General features: G+C 38.3%; 2 protein-coding genes across 5 annotated transcripts in view; both read left to right on the forward strand.

Moving 5' to 3' along the window:
* The window catches only part of Brcc3 (BRCA1/BRCA2-containing complex subunit 3), a 68,808-nt gene extending 59,594 nt beyond the window's left edge, over positions 1–9,214 (forward strand). For 2 of the 3 annotated variants that reach the window (XM_010625178.1, XM_010625179.1), the window contains 4 exons: positions 4,611–4,742; positions 5,517–5,560; positions 7,338–7,507; positions 8,626–9,214. In XM_010625178.1, the coding sequence (XP_010623480.1) occupies positions 4,611–4,742; positions 5,517–5,560; positions 7,338–7,489 (328 nt within the window). In that variant the 3' untranslated portion in view covers positions 7,490–7,507; positions 8,626–9,214. Of the gene's footprint in view, positions 1–4,610; positions 4,743–5,516; positions 5,561–7,258; positions 7,508–8,625 lie in introns of those variants that run through there. The other variant, XM_010625180.2, reaches the window with a different exon arrangement.
* Positions 9,215–15,084: 5,870 nt separating this feature from the next.
* The window catches only part of LOC104862948 (phosphatidylinositol-binding clathrin assembly protein), a 31,845-nt gene continuing 21,013 nt past the window's right edge, over positions 15,085–25,916 (forward strand). Inside the window, exons 1-8 of one of the 2 annotated variants that reach the window (XM_010625175.2) lie at positions 15,085–15,320; positions 18,286–18,428; positions 21,039–21,114; positions 22,038–22,140; positions 22,292–22,385; positions 22,501–22,612; positions 23,587–23,693; positions 24,629–24,670. In XM_010625175.2, coding sequence (XP_010623477.1) covers positions 15,242–15,320; positions 18,286–18,428; positions 21,039–21,114; positions 22,038–22,140; positions 22,292–22,385; positions 22,501–22,612; positions 23,587–23,693; positions 24,629–24,670 — 756 coding nt within the window. In that variant the 5' untranslated portion in view covers positions 15,085–15,241. The remainder of the gene's footprint in view (positions 15,321–18,285; positions 18,429–21,038; positions 21,115–22,037; positions 22,141–22,291; positions 22,386–22,500; positions 22,613–23,586; positions 23,694–24,628; positions 24,671–25,916) is intronic. The other variant, XM_010625176.2, reaches the window with a different exon arrangement.

Consider the following 25,916-nt stretch of genomic DNA (forward strand, 5'->3'; position numbering starts at 1 on the left):
CCTTTTTTTTTTTTTTTTTTTTTTTTTGGTGCTGGGGATCGAACTCAGGACCTTGCACTTGCTAGGAAGGTGGCAGAACCACTGAGCTAAATCCCCGGCCCTTCACCTGTAATTTTTAATGGTTTAGTTATAATGTGCTTTGGTGTTAGTGTCTTTGGGCTTATCCTGAGTGGAGTTTTTTGGCCTTCTTGAATTTTTATGTCCATTTCTTTTCTCAGATTTGAGAAGTTTTCTATCATTATGTCTCCATATATGTTTTCTGCCCTTTTCTTTGTCTCTCTTTTCCTTCTTCTGTAAGTTGTATAAATTGGTCCACTTGCTAATATCCCATAAATCTCTTAAACTCTTTTTGCATTTCTTCATTCTTTTTTCATTTTGTTCCTCTGATTTGATTTAAAATGACTTCCCTTCAAGTTTGATTATTCTTTTTTCTGTTTGATAAAATCTGTGGTTGACTTCATAGTGCTATTTTCAGTTGAGTTATTCTGTTTTTTAGCTCCAGAATTTCTGTTTGATTCCTTTTTGGTTTCTGTATTTTTTGTTGGTACCCTCATTTTGTTTATGCATAATTTTCCTGATTTCACTTGGTTGTATGTCTATTCTTATTTAACTTACTGAGCATCTTTATGGCGCTTATTTTAAATTCTTTGTTAAGCAGTCAGTCATAGATCTATGTTCCTTTAGGGTTAGTCTGGGATTGTATTTTGTGTTTTGATTGGTTGTATTTGTTTGTATGCCTTGTGATTTGTTGTTCTTCTTCTTGAGACTTAGACATTTGAAAAAACAACCTCTTCAAATCTTTAGAGGCTGGCTTTGTGCAGAGGAGTTTTTCTAATCAATGCAAATAGAGATTCTAAGACCTCTCAAACCTTTTCTGAGGATGTGCACATGCTTTTAGTTATTTCATGTTCTCCAAGAAGTTTGTCCCAGTTTCTTCCCAGAAGCCCATAATCTTTTATTCTGGTTGTTGCCCACAGAACCAAGTCTTTAACATATGAATTTATCTGTTATCAACTTCCAAACCAGGCTACTGGTGCTGTCATCATTCCAAGTTAGGTGAGACAGATGCCAGGCCCTCAGGCAATCCCAAAGTACCCAGAATTTTAGACTCCCAATATATTCTTTTTGCAGTCCAAGGTGGAGTCCTTAGTGTGGCAGGGTGTCTCCCATTGTATTGTGATAGGGTCAAATGAGGAAGGAAGTGGACAGGCATACAAAGTGCAACAAATTTTCCTTCTGCTTTCACTGGGAATCATTTCTTGGTTTTACTTTGATCTGGGTGTGTTATGGCTTATATCTAGATTCCCCGCCACCAAAGCCTTTTGTGGTCATAAGTGGAGCTTTTCAGAGATAGCTAGATCTAGAGTGTGTGATGCTTGGATTAAAGATGTGATACTAGGACTGATTTATAGTGCAATACTAGGATTAAGGGAGTTCCACCGTGGATGTGAATGCTATTCACCCTAAGTGCATGTAGTCTGGATAGAATATAAGGCACAGAAAAAGGATAGAATGTAAGGGACAGAAAGAGGGCTGCTGTTGTCACTGCTTGCTGCTTGCTGCTTGCTACTTCACTGTTTTGCTGGCTTCTGCCTCCCTTGAACTGTTTCTCTTCTGCGATGCCCCTTTGCCATGCTACTGTGCCTTGGAGCCATCCAATTATGGACTGAAATTTCTATAAACAGCCAAATAAACCTTTCATCCTTTAACTTTGGGTCTGGGTGTTTTGTCTCAGCAATAAGAAAAAGTAACTAAAACAGGGTGTTATAACTTTCCAACTAGTTTCTACAGTGTTCTTACAATGATATTTCAGTCTGTATATTTTTGTTAACTCAGTGTCTGGAAGAGCAAGGTCCTGAAACCTTTTAGTCTGCTATCTTGCTGGTATCACCCCATTTGGTTCATTTTTGGGGACTATATATATATTTTTTTGTTTGTTTGTTTGGGTTTTGGTGGTTTTTTGTTTTGTTTTGTTTTTGTTTTTGTTTTTTTTTTGGTACCAGGGATTGAACTCAGGACCTTGTGCTTGCCGGGTGGGTGTGGTACCACTGAGCTATATCCCTGGCTCTCTAATTGTAGTAATTCTCTATGTCTTCATTCATTTTGTCCATCTTTACTTGATTTTTAAAAAACATTTTAATAGTACAAGTTCTTTATCTACTAATTCCAGTATCTGTGGATCTTTTCTGCTGACTTTTTCTCTTGACTATATGTTATATTTTCTTGTCTCTTAACATTTTTATTGTGTGGCACAGTTATTAAATAAACATTGGGCTGAATATTATTCCCCAGAGAGAGCATGTCCTTTCACTTATTAGCCTGCTAGCATAGGAGGCTCTTATACAGTCCAAAGTTATCTGTATCAGAACTGCTGCTACTTCAGTTATTTTCTGGTTTACTTTGGTTTTGAGGGATAAGAGTACAGGGTAAGTCATGCCCTATGATTATTCCATTTCCTGCTTCCTAGGAGAAATGATGACTTAATGAAGATCTTTCCATTGTTCAGCTCAAATCTCAGCTTCCTCTGCTTCTCCATACACTTAGCATGTTCTGTGGATTAAAATTGTCAGAAGGTCTATGTTAAGGGCATCTGCAAATTGTACTCTGTCATATAGGCTCACATGATTGTTATAAGTGCTGTTGGTTTCGCTTACCCTAGCCAAGTTCATATAGTGTGGCAAGCAAATCCTGTACCTGTCTGTGCTCCTAGACAAGACAGATGCCTCCAGGGAGAAGAATGGCTGCTAGTCTCTACTCATCTACTTCTTGTTCCTTTCTAGCATATAGTTCACTTAAACTTGCCTTAGTATTCTCTGGTGGTTGATTTTTTAAAATCTGTTCATGTTTTTGTGGTTAAAGAAATGGGTTTTGGTGACTTTTTTGTCAATAGAACTACCAGATTACCTAAATTCAGTTAGGAATTGAGATTTATTCAAAGTTGGGCTATCAGTTCTTGTATAATCTAGTCTGTTTTTACTCCTAGTATGTATACTATTGAAGGACAATATACCAGGTCTTTCTACCTGATGACCCTGAACTATAATTTTGTCAACATAGACCCATAAGCCCTTTGAAATCTGTCTGCAACTTTTTATCCTGTATGTTCCCTCCTCTAGATTCAGAAGAGCTCTTTCCAGAAAAATTGTCCCTGTCAGGCTCATTTCTGGATTTCCTCCTTTCCCAGTTGTTGACCCTATAATTACTTGTGTCAGTAGCTCTCCAGTGACTTCCTATTGTTCACTCTTTCTGCTCTCTCTCTTCCCCTCCACTCCCTCCCCCCTTGCCTCTCTTTCCTTCTTTCTCCCTCTCCATTTTCCCTCCCTCTCCCTTTCCCTCCTTCTCTTCTACCTTCTCTCCCTCCTTCTCTCTCCCAGCTATTCTAGTTGTAGTCAATAGCAACATTGGTCTTAACTATCTAATTCATTAGCAGAAGCAGGATCTTTGTCATAAGCATTATATCTCTACTTACCTTGGTCTTAGGATTGAGTAAATTGACAGAAGCTCTAGGGATTTCTGCTAAGAATTTGTGAAGATATATGTCCAAACCCAATACAGTAGACCATTGGAGCCATTTGTGTTCATGCTCCTAATGAACCTTGTTAAGTGAACCAATAGCAGACTGACTTTTTTAAGTGTACTTGGAACTATCAGTTAAAATAGTTATTGTGTATTACTCCAAAGGTGGCTTCTTTAAACAACCTCTGGGCCTGGGATTTAGCTCAGTGATTCCAGCACCTGCCTCACAAGCACAAGGGCCTGAGTTCAATACCCGGTACCAAAAAAAAAAAAAAAAAAAAAAAAAAAAAAACCACAAAAAACACCCTAGCAACTATGGTATTCTTTCATGAATTCTTCCCTGGTAGCTTAGGTAGGCAAAAGGGAAGGGTGGTTGTAATTTACTATCATTTGTATTCCATCTAGCCTTTACTGGCGTCCCTAGACACACTCTGCTGGGTGGGAAAGAGAGAATAGGGAACCAGACCTTATTTTGCTTTACTGACAAAGACCTTCAACCTGGATTTTCCACTGGACTCACTGTTAGGTGGAGTTTAGGTGTATGTGAGTGAGAAGTTTATAGAGGTAGAATGGCTAGTCTTAGTAATGAGCATATCTGTTTCTCACTCTAGCATGAAAATGCATGTATATGTGAATTTCTTCCCTGTTTTTCCTCAAAGGAGAGAATGGGAAATGAGGGCTACTGGTGATCTGATGGAGTCACTGAAAAATCTGCAGTTCCTCTTCCTCAGGCTTTGGGATCAATTTGTTCAAACTTACTGGCAAAGTTCCTGGATGAAAACAATATTTTAGCAGCCATTTCCTTTATCTGGGTAGTAGGCCATAAGGACCTTGGATTCCCAAAGGCTTCTGTTAAGTTTTTAGCAGTAGATTCATATTCTGTATAGGACTACTGATTCTGCAAATGGACTCCCAATTTGTTGCCTGGATAAACCCAATTGGAACTCTATCCACTTTGAATTTGAGTCACTTAATTAACTGCAGAAATGTTTAATTTTTGAAGCATGACATATCCTGGAGTTTTAATTAAAATAATAGAGAGTTCCTGATTACAACTAAGGATTCAAAGCTGACTTGAACTGGTTGCCTTGCAGGTATGAGAGAATCGAAATCCCAATCCATATTGTGCCTCATGTCACCATTGGGAAAGTGTGCCTTGAATCAGCAGTGGAGCTGCCCAAAATTCTGTGCCAGGAGGAGCAAGATGCATATAGGAGGATTCACAGGTGGAGACCATGTTGTCCCTCTTCTCTACTTCTTAGAGCCTAGTCCTGGGCCTGGAATTTAGCTCAGTGGTTCTGCCGCCTGCCTCACAAGTGCAAGGACCTGAGTTCAATCCCTGGTACCCCCGCAAAAAAAAGAAAGAAAGAAATTTCAGAGCTTAGTCCTTTTATTTTTAGCAACTCAACCCTTGAGCTCCCTTTCTATCATCTATGAGAAAGTTTTATTGTAGTCTCTGATCATAATTTTTCTTATACTTTATAACAGCCTCTTTAACATATCTTTCTCTGTTGATATAGCTTCTACCCTTTCAGGGAATGGCTCTTTCTTTTTAGGTTATGAAAATAAGATAAACCACAATATCTTAGTAGCCCTGTTACCAAACACTGTCTTGCCTAGTAAATGTGTACTATATCATATCAAGGCTTCAGCAAGTGATAGTAATTTCAAAGTTATATCTCTGAATTACTTCTTGAAATTCTAGAGAAAGTCTTTTAAAATTAACAATAATTAGAGTTGGGCCTAGTGGTGCATACTTTTAATCCCAGCTACTTGAAATACGTGGGAGGCTGAGGCAGAAATATCACAAGTTGGTGGTCAACCTAACCAACATAGCAAGACCCTGGCTCAAAATTTTAAAAATAAAAGTAATGGGACAGATTCATCTAATCCAGCTGGCAAAGATCAGACATCATTTGTCATTTTGATATTAACTATGACCATTTGGCTTTACTTTCAGTGCTACTTTGCTACTAACCTAAACTGTTTTCTCCCTTTAGCCTTACACATCTGGACTCAGTAACCAAGATTCATAATGGCTCAGGTAAGTTTTTTTTTTTTCCTCGACTCTGAAATACTCTCCCATCAGAAGTAGATTTAGGTGAAGTAACTGAAATGATGGGTAGAAGCTGTCTTCGCTCCCGACATTTCTTTTGAACCTTGTAGAGCCTTGGATATTGTAAATGCAACTTAGAGTAGGACAGGAAGAAAGACACCTTGACTAAGGGTAGTGACATGAGTTATACAGTTGTCAAAATTTGTTGCATTGTATGCTTTAAATTGTTTTTTTATTGCCTGTAAATTATAGCCCAATAAAGCTCATCATAAAATTTAAAAAGTACAGGAGAAAGCATAAGAGAATATTTTTTCAAAATTCTAGGGAGGCTATACCCTAAGTATAATCTGAAACTCTGCACTTATAAAACATTGACTAAATAAAAAGTAAACACTTTTATAAGCCCTACAAAAAAATTTAAAAAAATTAATTATAGTCTTTAAAAGAAGTGTGGATTAAGATAAAGTTAGCATTTTTTTTTTGCCCTTTGGCAAAGATTAAATAGAGAAATAATCAGATAAGGTCATGAGGAAAATGAACCTTATACCTGTTCCAAGAATTCTATCATTGGAGGTATACAATTTGATATGATATGGAAAATACTTCAGTTTTAAAATATACATTGGCTTAAATATAGAAATTCCACATAAACACACTATATAATAGCATAAAATTGGATATCACTGAAATGTCAGTCAATAAGGGACTTATTAAATTGGTACCGCCATTCGGATGAATATTGTGCAGGCTTTAAGAAGGAAATCTGGAACCTGGCTATTGTGGTGCATGCCTGTAATCCCAGCACTCTGGGAGACTGAAGCATGAGGATTGCAAGTTTAGGCCCAGCCTGTGTAGCTTAATGACTTAACGGGACCCTGTCTCAAAATAAATAAAAAAAAAATTGGTAGAAATAGTTCATTGTGAAAGTCCTGGGCTCAATCCTCAGTACTAGCGCAAAAAAGCAAGAGAGCTAGATTTTTTTCATTGACATAGAAAGATATCTATCATATACTGTTATGTGGAGGATAAGTAACATCCAAAATAACTCAGTTTTTATTCAAAAGCGTGTGTGTGTGTGTGTGTGTGTGTGTGCATGTGTGTCCATGTGTGTGCATGTATATCTGGGAAGATAGGCCTTACAGGGGTCATTTTAATAACCATCATGTATTATGAGAGAGTAAAAGATATTTCCATTAGGTAGAATTTGTTTTAAAAGAGTATTGCAAAATCTTTGTCTCATCATGAGCTGAACATTTGCAGTAAAGCATGAAAGATAACTCCCTTTTTCTTCTTCCCTTTTTTTCTCATTTTCAAAGAGAACTTTTCAGATGAGTTAAATTAATGTTTCCCATGGGGCTTCTGAAGAAGGCACAGTTCTAGCTCTCTAGGAGTCAGTTACAGTGTGGGAATTTCTAAAGAGCTGAGAAAGGAACGCTGTGTTCTTCTTTTAGTCCTTTTGCCAAAAGGAATAAAAAGCTGACTGTCTTTTTGCTCCCTGCAGCGCAAAGGCTTTTCCCTCTGTCTCATGAACCCAGAGGGATGCCAGATACTTCTTAACAGATGTTTTCTTTGCTTAGCTCTTCTGTCTTTCCCCTAGCTGGCCACAGAAAATCATTTACCAGGCCTACTTATTTAACTTTTTCTGCTTCCTCCTCCAACCTCCTTCATGGGTGCTTACAACTGAAGCACCATTGGTGGCGGAGTGGAAATATGCCAGTGGAGAGAAATTTCCTTGGTGAGCTCATCTGTGTTTTTCCTATTGAAGTATTTACCAAGAATCTGTGCAGTCAAATGTCAGCAGTCAGTGGGCCTCTCCTGCAGTGGTTGGAAGACAGACTGGAGCAAAACCAACAGCATTTGCAGGAGTTACAACAAGAAAAAGAAGAGCTTCTGCAAGAACTCTCTTCCCTAGACTGAAGCAGCTGACAAAATGGGGTATTTTTTAAATTTGTATACTAAACATAGTTTAAAGCTGCACACAGCTCTGGTATAGTCAGACAGTAGGCCAGTACTTTTTATATATGCAATAAACACAAGGTGCTTTTCCTAAAAATTGCACAAGAGTTTATTGAACCCTTCTACTGTACCTATAACTAGCCTACAAACAGTATATACCAGACGATTGAAGTAATATATGAAATTTATTCTTTAAAGGCTATTGAAGGTACATTGACAAGGGTTATCTTATAATTAAATGCCTCTGCAGTACTTTCTAAATGCTATTTTTCCCTTCTTAAACTTAGAAGTCTTTATTTCCATTTTCAGTTACATTCACCCCTTATATTAAGCTAAAGAAAGAAGAATATTTTATGTTTCAACTTGTATGTTAGACAAGTAAATATTAAGTACATAAGAGTTAATGTAAGGAAGTGTAGGGAATTCCCCATCTCTATTCTTTGCCCTTACTGGGAGGCATATGTGCCATGGCTTCCTTCCTGATCTCTACAGTATGTATTCTGAGACACTTATCGGTCTTAAATCTCTGTGGGTGTCCTTTTTAACCAACCCAATGAATTCTAGCATATTTGACTGTGAAGCAAATTCCTATTGAACAGATCCTACTTACCTAGGAAATTCCATTATAATTAAATGTGTTTTCTAAAACATTTAGGATTTAGAATATAATAAAAACATGCTTTTAACAGTTCAGTTACATTATTCCTAGCATGTATAGTCACAAATGATAAATGTATGTCTTCAGAAAAGATTCAGGCCTATTACATACTAAAAAAAAAAAACAGTGGAAATTGGATGAGGTCAAAAGAAAGAAAACAGTCTCAATCACAACAGTAAAAAAGGTGGTTTTGTTTTTTTCTTTGGTTTCTCACCAAATTAATGTTTTTCAGATTCTGAAACCACTTGCTTTAGAAACACTTGGAGATCAAACACTGGGGGTAGGGAGTTGCAATCCAGAAATCTGCATGATCTATGAGCTGATTCTAAGGCACATTTACCATTTGAAAACTGCTCTAGAACGTATAGAATATAAATACTGTTTTTCCTAATTTCCTGCTGCCAGTTCTTCTCTGTTCTTTTTTTTTTTCTCTCTATAGGACAGATGAAAATACCCTGCATATAATTAAGATAAACCAATTTTGATGAAACAAAACGTTAGAGGATTCATATTACCTGATGTCATGAATTTTACTATAAAGCTACACTAATCAAAATGGTATTGGCAGACAGAGACTCACAGATCAATGGAACAGAAGATAGAACCCAGAAATAGGTTCAGATAAATATCCCCAACTAATTTTGACAAAATTCAAAAGCAGTTTAATGCAGAAAAGATACATTTTTCAACAAATCATGCTGAAGCAATCAGATGTCCATAGGCAAAAAACAAAACAAAACTCAAGTAAATCTCACACATGCTATAAAATGTACCTCAAAATATATTATGGATTTAAATGTAAGACGTAAAACTGTACAACTTTAGGGAAAAAGTCATAGCAGAAAAATCTTTAGGAGCTAAGTTATTGAACTTCAAAAGTATGATCTGTAAGAGAAAAAAGTTGATATGTTGGACTTCGTCAAAATTTTAAAAATCGCTCTGTAAAAAATATCTCAGAAGAGGAAAAGATAAGCTACAAATTGAAATTATTTGCAAACAATAGAGTGCCTGATCAATGTGGAAATGCACAGTAAAATCAAACTCAACAATAAAAAATAATCCAACTAGAAAATGAGTAAAACGGGCATGCTCAGTGGTTCTGCTGCCTGCCTCGCAAGCGCAAGGACCCAAGTTCGATCCCTGGTACCCCCCCAAAAAATGAGTAAAAGATACGAATGAACATTTCACCAAAGAGGATATATGGATGCCAGGTGATTATTTGAAAAGACAATAAACTTTATAAATCATCATGGACTGCAAATTAAAACCACAATGCAGTAGGACATCAGAATGGCTAATGGAAAAATAGCGAAAATGCTAAATGCTGTTGAGGATATGGACTAAATTTCTCATATGTCGAAAATAAGAATGTAAAATGGTATAGCCAGTCTGGAAAAGAGTTGAGAAATTTCTTCTAAAATTAAACATACTATATAACCCAGAAAGTTCACTTTTGGATATTTATCCCAGGGAAATGAAAACCTATGTTGGCCCAGTAACTTCTACAAAAATTTTCATAGCAGCTTTATTAAAAATGGAAATAATTGTTCACTTTTGGATATTTATCCCAGGGAAATGAAAACCTATGTTGGCCCAGTAACTTCTACAAAAATTTTCATAGCAGCTTTATTAAAAAACTGGAAATAATGAAGATGTCCTGCAGTGCGCAATAGGTTAAACAAAATATCTGTACCTTCAAATGCTGCCCAGCAATGCACAGGAACAGACTGTATTGATACACACAACTTAGATGGACCTGAGGGGTATTGATGATGAATTTAAAAAAAGAATATCAGAGGGTCACGTTGTATGACTGCATTTATACAACAGTCTTTAAATGTCAAAATTATAGAAATGAAGAACAGATTAAGGATGGCTTCTGTGGGACTCTACATGCATGACACGTGGAGTTTCTTTGTGCTGATGGAGCAGTTTGTATCTTAATTATGGTGTTGATCACATGAGTTCATACTTATGCTAAAACTGTATGATCTGTATACATAAATGCATGCATGTAAAATTAGTGAAACTGAATAAAGTCTGTAGTCTGGTAAACAGTCTTCTACCATTGTCACTGTGTTGGCTTTAAATTGTACTGTGTTTTGGAAGACTTTAATCACTGGAGGAAAATGGGCAAAGATACATGCTACTCTATTAATTTTGAATAACTTCTTGAAAGTCTATAATTCTTGCAGAAAAAATATGTATAAGTTTTAAGTAAAGAACTAAGGAGTGTGATACCATTTTATCTAATAAGAAAAAGGTGATTAAAAAATCTGAGGGAATAAAATGATTTGAATATTTTTACAGGCCACTCGAACACAAGCCCCTTTCTCTTTTTATGCTCCATTGACTTTGCGTATAAAATGAGATAACAGTAGATGACAACCAAGATTCCTTTTAGGTCAGTGTTCATCCTTTTAAAAATGTTGATCATTTTAAGGAATGGTTATGTGATCAAGCTGTATTGTTACTCTTGCTCCTTCATCAATTTGGCTTATCTTTATACAAAATATTGCATTCCAACCCTCACCTCTTTATCCCTTTATGGACACTAAGTTCCACATTTTAAATCACAGCCAAGACATCTTTATTTGCTCTCTCCTTCTGTTATCTTAACTCATTGCATTCTGGACTTAACCTGCCTGAGTCCCTTGAAACCATGCCTGCCAAATCCACATACCGAACATCAATAGATGCTAAATGTCCTCTGAGTCTTGGCAAAGTTGGTCATTCCTCTATGAAATCTACTTCTCTTGGTTTGTGCTATTCTACATGTTTTTTTTTAAATTTTTCTCTTCTTTGTCCCTCCTTAGGTTCATTCATAGGCTTATCTGTCATTGCTTGCCTATATCTCCATCAGTACCTCTATCTGAACTCCAAACCTACATTTCTACCTATTAGATAATTCCAGTTGGCTATTTATTTTTTTTAGTAGTGAAGATAGTTTTTTTTCCCCATTAAGTTTATTGGTACATTTAAGGCAAACAATATAGTTACATTTATCATTGGGATCTTATGCCTTTATGTTTTAATTTTTTTTTCTTTTTATTGAGGTTATTGGTACATTCTAGGTTTACAGTACAGTTACATTCATCATTGGGATCTTGTACCTTTATATGACAGGTCTTGGTTCTCATTTTTCCCCCTTGTCCCTGCCCTCCCTTCACCCCCTCCTACCCTCTCCACTTACAAACACTTTATTTCCTTTTTTTCATTTTCCCATTTTTTTTCTTTTCCCTTATTCCCTTTCCCCTACCCTTCCCACTTTCCCTACTGTATTCCGTATTCCATTTTATAGAAAAAACACATCTTCTTTATCCAGTTTCCAACTGATGGGCAAATGGGCTGTTTCCATGATTTAGCTATTACAAACTGTGCTGCTATAAACATAGGTGCTCATATTGATATAATCTCTCATTCTTTATGGCTGAGTAGTATTCCATTTTATAGAAAAAACACATCTTCTTTATCCAGTTTCCAACTGATGGGCAAATGGGCTGTTTCCATGATTTAGCTATTACAAACTGTGCTGCTATAAACATAGGTGCTCATATGTCACTGTGATATAATTCTCTTGGAAAGATACCCAGCAGAGCTATAGCTTGGTCAAAAGGAACCTCTAGTCCCAGCTCTAGAAATGATGTATCTTGGTTCTTATTTTTTCCCCATTCCCCTACCCTCCCTTCACCCCCTCCGTCCTTCCCTTTTACAAAGACTTTGTTTCCATTTTTTCCTTTTTTCATATTTTTTTCTTTTCCCTTATTTCCTCCCCCCACTTCTCCTTTAGCCATTTTCTTGTGATTTCACACTGTCAAATTTACCCTTTGAACTTCATGTACACTTTTAGTTTTTCACACCAGAGAAACTAATCAATACTCAAGTGTGTTTTATTTATTTTACTTAAGAGTATAGCCTTCCTGTGCATCCATTTAGCTATAAATGTCTCTACTTTCTCATTCTTTATAGCTGAGTAGTACTCCATTTTATAGAAAAGCCACATCTTCCTTTATCCAATCTCCAACTGATGGGCAAATGGGCTGTTTCCAAGATTTAGCTATTACAAACTGTGCCGCTATAAACATTAGTGTGCATATATCACTCTGGTATGATTCTTTTAATTCTTTTGGAAAGATACCCAGCAGAGGGATGGCTGGGTCAAATGGAACCTCTAGTCCCAGCTCTTTGAAGTATCTCCATATTGATTTCCACAGTGGTTGCACCAGTCTGCACTCCCACCAACAATGGAGAAGGGTTCCTTTCTCCCCACAACCCCACCAACATTTGTTATTGGTTGATTTCTTAATAGCAGCCACTCTTTCTAGGGTGAGGTGGAGTCTCAGTGTTGTTTTCATCTGCATCATTCCAATGACCAGTGAGGTTGAACATTTTTTCACGTTTATTTGCTGCTTTTACTTGTTTGTTAGAAATGTCTGTTCACTTCACATGCCCATTTTTGAATTGGGTTTATACACTTGGGGGGTCTGATTTTTTTTTTAATTCTTTATATATTCTGGATAGTAGGCCATTGTCTGAGGCACAGCTGGTAAATTTTTTTCCCACATTATAGGTTGTCTCTCAGCTCTGTTGGTGGTTTCTCTTGCAATGAAGAAGCTTTTTAAAAAGATGAGATCCATGGGGCCGGGGATTTAACTCAGCGGTTCAGTGGCCTGCCTTGCAAGCGCAAGGACCCGAGTTCAATCCCCAGTACCAAAAAAAAAAAAAAAAAAAAAAAAAGACTAACTTTTGTTAGTATAGTATGGAAGTACTTCCCAAATTGATTAATAAATTCAAATTCAATACACTCCCTATCAGAATCCTAGCTTGCTTATTTACAGAAATTCACAAGCTGATCCTCACATTCATATGGAATTCCAGGGGCCTCTGAGTAGCCAAAACAATCCTGGAAAAACACACAGTGAAAGGACTAACATTTGCTGATTTCAAAGCTTACTACAAAGTTAAGAGAATTAGGACAGTGTTATATTGGTGTAAGCTAGACATTTAGACCAAATTGGGAGTCCAGAAATAAACCTATACATTTATGGTCAATTGGTTTTCTATAGGTCTATCAAAATCATTCTATGGAGTAAAAACAGTCTGTTCAACAAATAATTTCAGGACAAATAAAAAAGCTATGAAGTTGGGCCTATACCTGACATCATACACAAAAAGTTTACTCAAAATGTGCCATAGACTTACATGTAAGAGCTAAAACTCCAAAAGCCTTAGAAAATAACATGGAGTAAACACTCATAATCTAGGATTAGGCAGTGGATCTTTAGATATGATGCCAAAAACATAAGCAACAAAAATTAGGAAAATCAGATTCTTTCAAATAAAAAAAACCCAATTACTTGAATAGTCAACACCAAGAAAGTGAAAAGTAAAAATGGAAGAAAATATTTTCAAATTTTATATCTCATAAGGGATATGAATTCAGAACATGTAGAAGTCTTATAAGTCATGAATGAAGACAAAAAAACCCAATTTAAAAATGGGGAGAGGGTCTATGGCTATACCACCCTGAATGCTCCCGATCTCGTCTAAAAATGGGTAGGGCTGGGGATTTAGCTCAGTGGTAGAGTGCTTGCCTTGCCCTGGGTTTAATTCTAAGCTCTGAAAAAAATAATTAATAAAATCATTCCAAATTAGCAAAGGATATGCAGAAACATTTCCCCACAGCAGCTACACAAATTTTGAATGAGCATATGAAAAGCTTGAAGTCCTTAGTCAGCAGAGAAATGCAAATGAAAACCATACTGAGATACTTCCCATCTACTAGGATGGCTGTAAGAAAATGCAAATGTTGGCAAGGATGTGGGGAAATGAGAACCTTCATTCGTTGCTGGTAGGAATACAGAATGGTTAACTAGCTGTTCATTCCAAGTGAAACATAGGCAAATATTGTGGTCTCTACATACAGTGGAACATTATTCAGCCATTAAAAAGGGATGAAGTTAACACAACACGAATGATCCTCAAATGTATTACACTAAGTGAAAAATGTCATGAAGGGCTACATATTGTATGATTCCATTTGTATAAATTCCCAGAATATATAAATTTAGAGGGGTAGAAACAGATTGTTTGTTGAGAAGTTTAGAGAGAAAAAGGGACTGCTAAAGAGGAAAGGTTTCCTTTTGAAAGCAATGAAAATGTTATAAATTGAACTTGATGGTTACACATTGTAATGAATATACTAATAACTACTGAATTGTACATTAAGTGGGAAAATGGTATAACATATGCATTAAATATCAGTAAGGCTGTTAAAACATGTATTAGAAGGTGTGTGTCAGAATACTTCCCAAAGGAAAATTTAAAACGCCGGCCACTGAAACACAAATTGCTGGGCAGAGGAAGAAGCGGAAACATTGAGTGATGCAGAAGAGAAAAGCATCAATAGAAACATAACACAAAAGGTCAGACATAATAAATTTGCACCCAGACATTTCAAAATGGCCATTATAACTATTACGAATATCTTCAGAGGATTAAAGAAAAATGTGACCTTAATGAAGAGAGTAATGGAGGATATAAAAAGTTCCAAATGGAACTTCCAAAAATGAAAACGGTTATAAACATAGCATGGTCTGGGTGGGATTGATAGCAGATTCGACTCGGCAGAAGAAAATATCATTCATATTCTTTAAATTACCTTTGTTTGTTTTGGCACCGAGCAAAAACTCGTCAGGAGATGCTCGGCCCGAGCCCAGAGAACCCTAGCAAGGGCCTCGTCCCGCCCCGCCTTCTCCACCCCATGGCCATCTTTTCCGTTACTTTCGCCAGCCCCGGCATCTTGCAAGTTCAGGTTCCAACTCACAATGCTGGGGATTGCGTCACGCTGCATAAAGAAAAGGTTGCTTGGTGAGAGCCCCTTGAAAGGCGAGGCCTTTCTTCCGTCACTGGGGCATCTCATCTGTAGCAAGGCTTAGCTGCGGATCTGGGTCCGCTGTCGGAGGTACGGGTCCTCGCTGGGCTCAGAGGAGAGGGCCTGGGACCCGATCTCGCAGTCATCACCATAGTGCCTGGCAGCCAGCAGCGACGCACGCATGGGATCCTCTGTGTCCAAGGCTGCCCTCGGGGCCACCACCGATGAGCCCACGGAACCAGAAGCAAGACACCTGGCGGGTGAGTAGGTGGCCCGGCCGGGGCACACACAGGCAGTGTGGTGTGAGTGGGGGAGACCTCTGAGGACAGCACCTTGGCCTCCAACCCGGAACCGAAAGTTTGAACTCCTACTACAGTAAGCAACCCTAAGCTGAGCAGTCACAGGCACCACGGGCGGGTTTTAACACCAAATTCCAAAACAGTTAGCGGTTCTTTCCTGTGACTTAGGGGACAAGGGTGGCGGAATAACAATCCAGGCTGCTTGGACGTCTTCAGTCCGCCTTGCCCTTCTAAATGAAAACATTCAGCGGGGTTTCAGAAAGAAATTCTATTGAATACCATCCTTTATAGGTCCTCGTAGTAGAGGGGCCGTGGATAGCCTGCAGAGGGTCACAGAAGCGTTTCTGTGTCTGTATGTTTCTAGGTGAAATGTTTTGGTTCTTACGGTGATCAGTTGCTCAAAAGATGGGTTTCCAGTCTAACCTGCCTGCCTCTTATTTCACCTCGAAATGAACGTTAACTTTATCAGCAATATACAGAAATCCTGCAGCTATGGAAAGTTCCACAGCCGAAGCACACCTCTGATCATCTCATTTTGCTATTTTGCTTAAAATTTATACAGTGACTTAACCTGCATTTGTCTTCAGAGGTTTTATCTTGTCATAATAATGTGCATGTGTTCTAGCAACTCACAGCTCAGTGAGTTAAATATATTGATTTCCTTCATACATTTTCAATGTACTGAGCATTATTCTGGCCAGTCCATGTACTACATTCTGGGAAAATATATGCTATCCAACCCCTGGATGGGTATGTAATTATGAACTGAAACTGGGTCCTCCAGGCCCAGAGGATGAGCGGCAATTAGCTATGTGAAAGAGGCAAGGAAGGAAAAGGGGCCCTTGAGTCCACATCATGAGAGCCTAAGGATTAACACAAGCTGAAATAATTGGGAAAAGTACATGAAGAACTTTTAGAGGAAACTTAACAAAAGAGGAAATAGAGCAGACTTAAACATGAATATATGAGAAGGAATTTTATTTTTATTTTTCATAAGTTTAAACATGACTCAGCAGCTGACAGATCCTAGGATTGGCCCCACGTATATGCTGTTGGTGAATAAATGAATCTGGGTGTACAGTTAGGGTCAGCCTAATGCTCCAGTACTCTAGCATATTTGTCAAGGACTTTCTTCGGCACCTGTCCTAGTGCTATGCATACAAAAAATGCCGATAAATGAATAAGCTACTGATGGCGTTGTTTTGTCATGAATGTCTTTAGACACTTTTGAAAACAGAGAGCCAGGCGTGTTCAGCGGGGTTTCAGAAAGAAATTCTATTGAATACCATCCTTTATAGGTCCTCGTAGTAGAGGGGCCGTGGATAGCCTGCAGAGGGTCACAGAAGCGTTTCTGTGTCTGTATGTTTCTAGGTGAAATGTTTTGGTTCTTACGGTGATCAGTTGCTCAAAAGATGGGTTTCCAGTCTAACCTGCCTGCCTCTTATTTCACCTCGAAATGAACGTTAACTTTATCAGCAATATACAGAAATCCTGCAGCTATGGAAAGTTCCACAGCCGAAGCACACCTCTGATCATCTCATTTTGCTATTTTGCTTAAAATTTATACAGTGACTTAACCTGCATTTGTCTTCAGAGGTTTTATCTTGTCATAATAATGTGCATGTGTTCTAGCAACTCACAGCTCAGTGAGTTAAATATATTGATTTCCTTCATACATTTTCAATGTACTGAGCATTATTCTGGCCAGTCCATGTACTACATTCTGGGAAAATATATGCTATCCAACCCCTGGATGGGTATGTAATTATGAACTGAAACTGGGTCCTCCAGGCCCAGAGGATGAGCGGCAATTAGCTATGTGAAAGAGGCAAGGAAGGAAAAGGGGCCCTTGAGTCCACATCATGAGAGCCTAAGGATTAACACAAGCTGAAATAATTGGGAAAAGTACATGAAGAACTTTTAGAGGAAACTTAACAAAAGAGGAAATAGAGCAGACTTAAACATGAATATATGAGAAGGAATTTTATTTTTATTTTTCATAAGTTTAAACATGACTCAGCAGCTGACAGATCCTAGGATTGGCCCCACGTATATGCTGTTGGTGAATAAATGAATCTGGGTGTACAGTTAGGGTCAGCCTAATGCTCCAGTACTCTAGCATATTTGTCAAGGACTTTCTTCGGCACCTGTCCTAGTGCTATGCATACAAAAAATGCCGATAAATGAATAAGCTACTGATGGCGTTGTTTTGTCATGAATGTCTTTAGACACTTTTGAAAACAGAGAGCCAGGCGTGTTGGCACACGCCTGTAATCTCAGCACTCGGGAGGCTGAGGCAGGAGGATCACTGTGAGTTCGAGACCAGCCTGGGCTACATAGTGAGTTCCAGGGCAGTCTCAACTACATAGTGAGACCCTGTCTCAAAAAAAGCCAAAAAAAAAAGAAAAAAGAAAAAGAAAACAGAGATGATTTTAACTGTTAAAAATAGGCAATAATTGCATTTTCTTTTTTTTAACTTATATTTTTATTAGTACATGTTTGCTACATACAATGATTACATTCATTATGGGGCAGTGGTACACAGACATAACACATCTTCATTCTTTTTTCGTCCTGTTCTTGCCCCTCCCTCCATCTCTTGGTCTCCTTTCCATTTGCAAAAGATCTGTCTCACTGTTTTCTATCACTTATATTTTATTTTACTCTTTATTTACATTTTAGGTTTCTTATATAAGAGAAACCATGATATATTATAAGCTTGTGTGTCTGATTTATTAGCATTATGTTCTCAAAGTGCATTCATTTTTCTACACACGACTCAAGTTTACCTTTCTTTATACATTGCACACAACTGCATATTATTGGATGGAAAAATGAAATGAACTTTTTGGGGGAGGCTGAATGATGTAAATTGAAAATTATTTCGCAGTCTGTGTTGTGATGTTTTTCACTCTCTCTAACTTAGATCTAACACAATACATAAATCAAACAAATATGAGCGTCAAGCATCTGGCTAACATTCTTTCTGAGAAAACTGGAAGCAGCAGCTGGGTGGTGGTGTTCAAAGCCCTGGTTACCGTGCATCACCTCATGGTGCATGGAAATGAGGTGAGTGTGGTGATGGGTATACTTGGGGCGGTTGTTTCTAGCCACCAGCACACACTTGCAGAATAGTTCTGCTTTGTCAAGGACTTCCCATCTTTTACTTTCACTACCCACAAGTGGGAGAAGTGAATCGACTCTATGGTAACAAGTTTTTTTTTCTGTTTTACTTATTATAGTGTTGAAGTCAGCATGCTGTGGAGTATACTATTTATACACTGATAGCCACTGATAAATAATAGAGTGGATATTTAGGTAATTCCTTAGATAATTTTGATCATCTCCCCCCCAAATGTATTACTACATAACTGCTTCATTTTCTGGGGGAGACTAGAGGCTGAGTGTATTATACCATACACACACCCTTCATATTTCACAGAACTGAAATACTCTGACACTAAAGTATTTCCTATTTTCTTTTCTTTTTTTTCCCCATTAAGTTTATTGGTACACTCAAAGCAAACCATACAGTTACATTCATCATTGGAATCCTGTACCTTTAATGATATGTCCTGGTTCTTGTTTGTTCCCCATACCCCCCTGCCCTCCCTTCACCCCCTTCACCCTTCCATATTTACAAAGAACATTTCCTATTTTAAATTCACACTTTGTCTCAATAAGATTTGCATTAAAACTAAAGTGTAGAAATTAGAGGGTTTGGAAACTCATAAAGCAACAGTAATTACACAGTATATATTGATAAAAACAGAACACGTAGTTAGCTAGAACATAATAGAGAGCTCACAATTCAAACCATACTTCTATGGAAGCCTGGTGATACTGACAACACATGGGAAAAATACAGTGGAAAGAATTTGAAATAAAGCCTTGTAGCACAAATGGCATTCCAGAAGAGAGAAAGAAATGAAATTCTTATCTTACTCCATATACAAAAATAAATTCTGTGTGGATGAAATACATAAATGTGAAAAACTAAATTTTGAATTGGAGAAAATGGAGGACACTATGTTTATTTTGTATTTATTTTTATTAGTCCATGTTTGCAGCACACAATGATCACATTTATCATGGGGGATGTATACATGCACACAGCACATCTTCATTCTTTTTTTGTCCCCTTTCCCTCCCCTCCCTCCAATTCTTATTCACCTCCTCACTTACAAAAGCTTCCATTTTTTCCTTCAGTTCTTTTTTTCTTTAAGTCCCCTTTTTCTTCCTTCCCTTTCCCCAACCCTATATCTTGTTTCCCTTCCCATTTGAACAAATTCTTCCTACTTCCTAATATCTCTCCTCCATTAGAAACAAGACAGTATTTAAACTTGTGTGTCTGATTTATTTCACCTGAGTTTATGGTCTCGAGGTGCATCCATTTACCTACAAATGTCTCGTTTATCCTTCTTTATGGCAGAGTAATAATCCACTGTGTATAAATACTGCATTTTCTTTACCTATTCATCTGTTGATGGACATGGGTTGTTTCAAAGATTTAGCTGTTATAAACTGTGCTGCTATAAACATGGGGGTTTATGGGATACTATATTTATGACACTTGGGTGGAAAAGATACCATAAAGTTAAAAGAATTTATTTCCAGTATGTATATTACAGACTTAAGGCTAATCTTCAAAATACATAATTGGAAGGAAAAAGCAATAATGAGCCAATGAGCAGAAGAAATGATGAACAAAGTTCACAGAAAAGAAAACCAAGAAGTCTTATAACCACTTGATAATATGCTCAAATTAGCAAATTTTAAACTTGCTGACAGTGTTGAGAGCTGAGAAGACTTTGAGGAAGTGGGAACTCACACACCCTTTGAATGCTGTGTAAATTATTACCTGCTGCAGGTTGTGCTCAGGTTGTGCGCTGAGATGCATGTAGTATGAAATTCAGTAGGCTCTCAGAAACAATGCTCATAGAGGAAGCAAATTGGAAAATGACATTTATGTAAAATAAAATGTAATATTTACCCATGGAACAAGAACACTTAGAACTATAAAGAAAGTATAATGTAAAGATAATGCATTAAAATTATAATGCCAGTTACCTAGATAGGAGAAGAAATTGATCTTGAGGATAAGGCAAGAGATGCTTTCGCCTTATGTGTAGTATTTACTCATTTTACAGTTGTCTTTTCTAGGTAGTGGAGAATGCAGATTTATCATATTATACTTTATATTATACTTTGTGTCATAGTATACTTTGTATGTGACTCAAAATGACGAAAATCAAATGGGGATTATGGCTAGACAAAGTGTCTTGGTGAGGAGCTGAGCGTGGTGGTGCCTGCCTGTAGTCCTAGCACTTGGGAGGCAGAGGCCAGCCTGACCTGCACAACCAGACCCTGACTCAAAACCTGAAAAACCTCTTGGTGGGGGGAGTGTACATTGACTTGAGCTTCAGTGTTTTTTTTTTGTTTTGTTTTTTTTTTTTGGTACCGGGGATTGAACTCCGGTCCTTGCGCTTGCAAGGCAGGCCTCCGAACCGCTGAGCTAAATCCCCGGCCCGAGCTTCAGTGTTTGTATTTAATGTTGTTTCTATAAATAGAAGACAGTTCATGACGCTGCAGCCTTTATGTTGGCTAGCCTATATATCATTAAAGAACTTTCTTTATGCACAGAAATTAATTTGAAAATTTGGCGCATTTGTTTGACAGCGTTTTATCCAACACCTTGCATCTCGAAACTCTTTGTTCACTTTGCACAACTTTCTGGATGACAGTGTCCCAGAAGGTAAGATGAATCTGATGGAAACCTCTCTATATGGCAAGAAGGAAACCATGCTTAGTTAAGAAAATGGTTTTAAATTATAAAGGGTGTGGTGTGACGTACATTTTATGAAGTAATCCCCAAGTTCATTGACATCATTCATACTTGGGTGCTTACTGGGAACAACAGAATATACTGTGGTAGAGACAGGAACATTAATGGGATCTCTAGGCCTTTACTCGGTGAGGCCTTGTCTAGCTTATCAAAAATCACAGCACACCCTTAGGCCACTTCCCTGCCCAAGTTTTCCTCTTTTCATTTCTCGCCATCTGTTTTTTCCTTTTGTTGCTTTACTTCCTGTCAATCCCTATTGGAACGTAAGTTCTGTGAAGGCAGAGACTTTCTCTGTTTTGTTTCATTTACTGCTGAACTTCCAGCACCTACAAGATGACCTTGCTTGCAGTAGGCCTCTGTAATTGTTCAGTATATGAATGCATGGTACATTTAAGGTTGAGTAGCAACAAGTTGAATTTCTGCTGTGGCCTTTCTTCACTCTCTCTGTTAATGGGAGGCAAGGTCATTTGCTGCGGTGGGGAGAGATTGGAGGGGGGATGGTGATAGTAGGCTGGGGGCAGTAAGGAAAAGAATAAGAATTTACAATCGTTTCCTATGAAAGGAGCTGTTAAAGTTCAGTTACATTCCCTGTTCAGTAGTGTCACCATCAACACCACACCATAGGGTGATCTCAAAGCATTAAGGAAATAAAAAAGTCCTTGACAGAATGCTTGAGGAGCATCAGACTAGATGACTAATAAAGGGATTCTAGCTTTTGTGCTTCAAGGATATTGAAGTATGTGTGTAGATTGTTAAGTCTTTGCATTTATGAACATATTATAAATAGTTAATATTGGTTGCATTGGAAATAATAAAAAATATCTCATTTTTAGGCTATTCTATGTCAATCTTCATCAGACGATACAGCAAGTACTTGAACGAAAAGTCACTCGCATATAGATTCACAGCATCTGACATCACAAAGACCAAGAGAGGGTCAGTAAAATAGTTTGTACGTGTATACTGAAACATACGTGTTCTGCTTTGTAGTTTGTCAAAAACACAACTCTGTTTCAGGATGCTGATGTCACCGGGATTCTCAACCCCTTAATTATTGATATTTATAAATTTGTTTTATCTTTTATAGGACAAATGGTGTAATGAGAACTATGAATACCAGAGAGCTGCTTGACACACTTCCAGTTATTCAAACCCAGTTTGATGCTCTTCTTAAATTCAATGTAAGAGGTTTAAAAAGTCTTTAAAAAATATTAATAGATAACACGATTAAACTATAGATGGGGGAAGGATTTATTTTTAACTGTTAGAGTAATTGCTTTACTCCTTAATTTTCAGGCAAATCCAGATGAACTAACTAATGGTATAATACATGCTGCTTTCCTGCTGCTCTTTAAAGATTCTCTCCGTCTCTTTGCAGCATACAATGAGGGGATTCTTAACCTGCTAGGTATGATAAAGCATGAACATTACTTTTGCTGAGGGGATTAATTCTCTTTATTTTTAAATTTTAAAATTTATTTTTATGGGTACATGTTTGCCATACATAATGATCACGTTCATCATAGGGAAACTATACCTATACATACTATATCTTAATTCTTTTTTCCCATTTCCCTCCCCTCCCTTCAACCCCTCTTTCCCTCCTCATTTACACACTCATTGTTCCCATTTTTTCTTCCCTTCTTTTATTTGAATCCTTTTTCCTATCCTTCTTTTCCTCTGCCCCCTCCGTTTCCCCTTCCAATTTGAACATGTACTTCCTACTCACCAATATCTATCCTCTATTTTACTCCTTATTTAGTCGTTGAGTTCCTCACACAAGAGAAGCAATGCTACATTTAAATTTAAATTTTTATGTGTCTGATTTATTTCACTTAAAATTATGGTCTTTTTATTTTTTTTATTTTTTTTTATTTTTGAGACAGGGTCTCACTTTGTAGTTGAGACTGACCTGGAACTCACTGTGTAGCCCAGGCTGGTCTCAAGCTCACAGCGATCCTCCTGCCTCAGCCTCCCGAGTGCTGGGATTACAGGGGTGAACCACCACGCCCGGCCTTAAAATTATGGTCTTGAGGTGATCTGTTTACCTAAAAATAACTCAAGCATGTCAGAACATTACTTTTAAGAGGATAAAATTTTGGTAAAATTATTTGTATAAAGCTTTTATTCTATATATAGATTCAAAATAGATCTTTGTAGTGTCACATATCTTTTAAATAATGAGATATTATATTGCTTGTGTAGTGAAAAATAGCCACACAACTTTTCCTTATTTTATAAGTGCTAACTGATATTTCTGGAAAATTACCAGAGAATCGGTATACGTTTCCACATTTATATGTTACACATTAAGGCCTGTTTTCACCATGGTCAAATAAGACATGTCTGACTTTCTTTATATGGTCATTTTAAAAAATTTAGACAAGTATTTCAACATGAGGAGAAGCCAATGCAAGGAAAGTTTGGATCTTTACATCAAATTCCTCGGAAGAACAACCAAACTGACACAGTTCCTGAAAGTTGCAGAGGTAAAGAAATCCACTTCTATCCAAGCAATTTCTGCTGTTTTCTGTCTTAAGTTTAGTATCAGGTATTACTACACTTCTTCCCCCAACACTATTACCACACAGAGAAATTCACAGTAGTTTTAACTACTTTGTGAGGGCCGGGGATTTAGCTCAGTGGTGCCGCCCCCTGCCTTGGAAGCATCAGGTCCTGAGTTCGATCCCTGGTACCAAAACCAAAACAAATAACTACTTTGTAGATGGTAAAACTGAAAACTCCAATGAGGTATTTCATATGTAGCATCCAATGCACTTGGGCTCAAAAGCAGTCTTACAGAGACCTCTGTCTCCAGCCATGAGGACAAACAGGATCAAACTTCCTTCCCACCAGAAACAGCTCCAAATGTACATGGCCTGTCTTGTCTTGAGGCAGTGGACAGTAGGTGGAACAGGCCTGTGGTCAGTTAGAGAAAGAAATGCCTGACCTGAGCCCCATGTTGCTCTGATCCTTGGTGGAACCTAAGCAAGATAAATAAAAGAGGACCACTCCTAGACAAGTGGTAGTAGCACTGCTGAAAACCAAGGAGAACAAAGACATCTTACCCAAAGATGAACAGCTATATGAATAATGGCTGACTTCTGACTACAACACTTGAAAAACTAGAATGCATTTGTCTGACAGCTAAAATATAACTTAATTCTTCCCAAAACAGCAAAGACTCAATACATGACAAATATTATCTTCTTTTAGAGTCTATCCTTAGGATAAATAGAAATTGATGCTCAAATGTAAAACATATAATTTTATCTGGCATGTCTTTCTTGATCTAGCCCAGAAAGACATCATGCTCTTTGAGTATTTTCTCTTTTGTGTATACAGTGCTCATGCAGTTATGTTTTCATTGTCACTCCCTGCTGTAATATATACCTTTTTTTTTCTCCTTTTTGTGTGAATTCAGCAAGTTGGAATTTATCGGAGTGACATTCCATGTCTTACTCAGGTCAGTGTCTTATGTATTTAAATGACTTTTTCTGTTTTTCTGTGCCTGTGTATTTATTATACTAATCATCATCTGAAAATCTATCCTTTGCCATACACCTACACCTTTTGTCATACTATATGTGTCATATGTTATATCTTCTGTAATATACTTCTCTCCCCACCACCACCAGGGATAGAACTCAAGACCTTGTGCTCGCCAGGAAGGGAGGCGGCGCCACTGAGCTCCATCCCCAGCCCTGTCATACACTCTTTTATTTCTCCATAAGTAACATTTTCCAGGCTCACATACTCACATGCATACAATGCCTCATGGAATAATAACTCGATTCTGCTTTTTAAATGGACAGAAATAATCAGTGGTAATAGCATGGTATTTGGAATAATGAACTTAGATTTGAGGGTTGCCTTTTTCACCTTTTACTTGTGTGATCTCAAGCAACCGATTTCCATTCTCTCTTCCCCATGTGTGCAGCTGCAAAAGGGTGTAATGTTAGTGACTGTTTCTTAACAGTGTTATGAGAATCAAATGAGCTCAAATGAATCAAATAGCTGCTACTGTGCGGAGCAGCTGGTCTCTGGAGCTCCCTCTCCCTGTGGCTATGAGTGTGGTCTGAACTGCAGGTGGCAGTGCAGCAGAGGTGGCCAAGGTGGGCCCTGGCGACCCGGCCGCGCTGCCCGCTTTGCCCTCTACCCGCCCCCAGTTCTCTCCTTTGGCCTGGGCCCTGTTTCCCGGAAGAGCCTGCTGCTTTATCAGCTCGCGCCCGGCCTGGCTGCCGGCCAGTACCGATCCCGGCTTCGGTTGGCAGAACTGCTCGGAGGCGACGTGCTTTCTCTGGAGTGCCGAGCCCTTCCCGCGTGGGTGGCGGTCATCCCCACCTCTGCTCCACTCGGCCAGTGGGTTTGTCTCGGGGCAAGGGTCTGCAGAAAACAGTGCACGGTTTCAAGGAGCCTTCTCGGCCCGTCTGCTGCGAGGTCTCACAAGGGGAGGGATGTTAAGGTCTGCCTTCCTCCACGGCCAGATGTGTTGGCATTGCACGCCTGTGATCCCAGCACTCGGGGAGGCTGAGGCAGGAGGATCGCGAGTTGGGGCCCAGCGCGGAAGGCTGAGTGAGACCCTGCCTCAAAGTAGAACTATGCTTAGGGCCTGGACGAGGCTCGGGGCGAAGGGCTGGGCGTGTCTTCCTCTGCCACAGTGGACTGTGCTTTCGGCGAAGCCCTCTGAGAGCTCCCTCTGGGGCTGCCTT

Source organism: Fukomys damarensis, unplaced genomic scaffold (genome assembly GCF_012274545.1).
Source record: "Fukomys damarensis isolate Sample0158 unplaced genomic scaffold, DMR_v1.0_HiC HiC_scaffold_39, whole genome shotgun sequence".
NCBI classification, from domain to species: domain Eukaryota; kingdom Metazoa; phylum Chordata; class Mammalia; order Rodentia; family Bathyergidae; genus Fukomys; species Fukomys damarensis.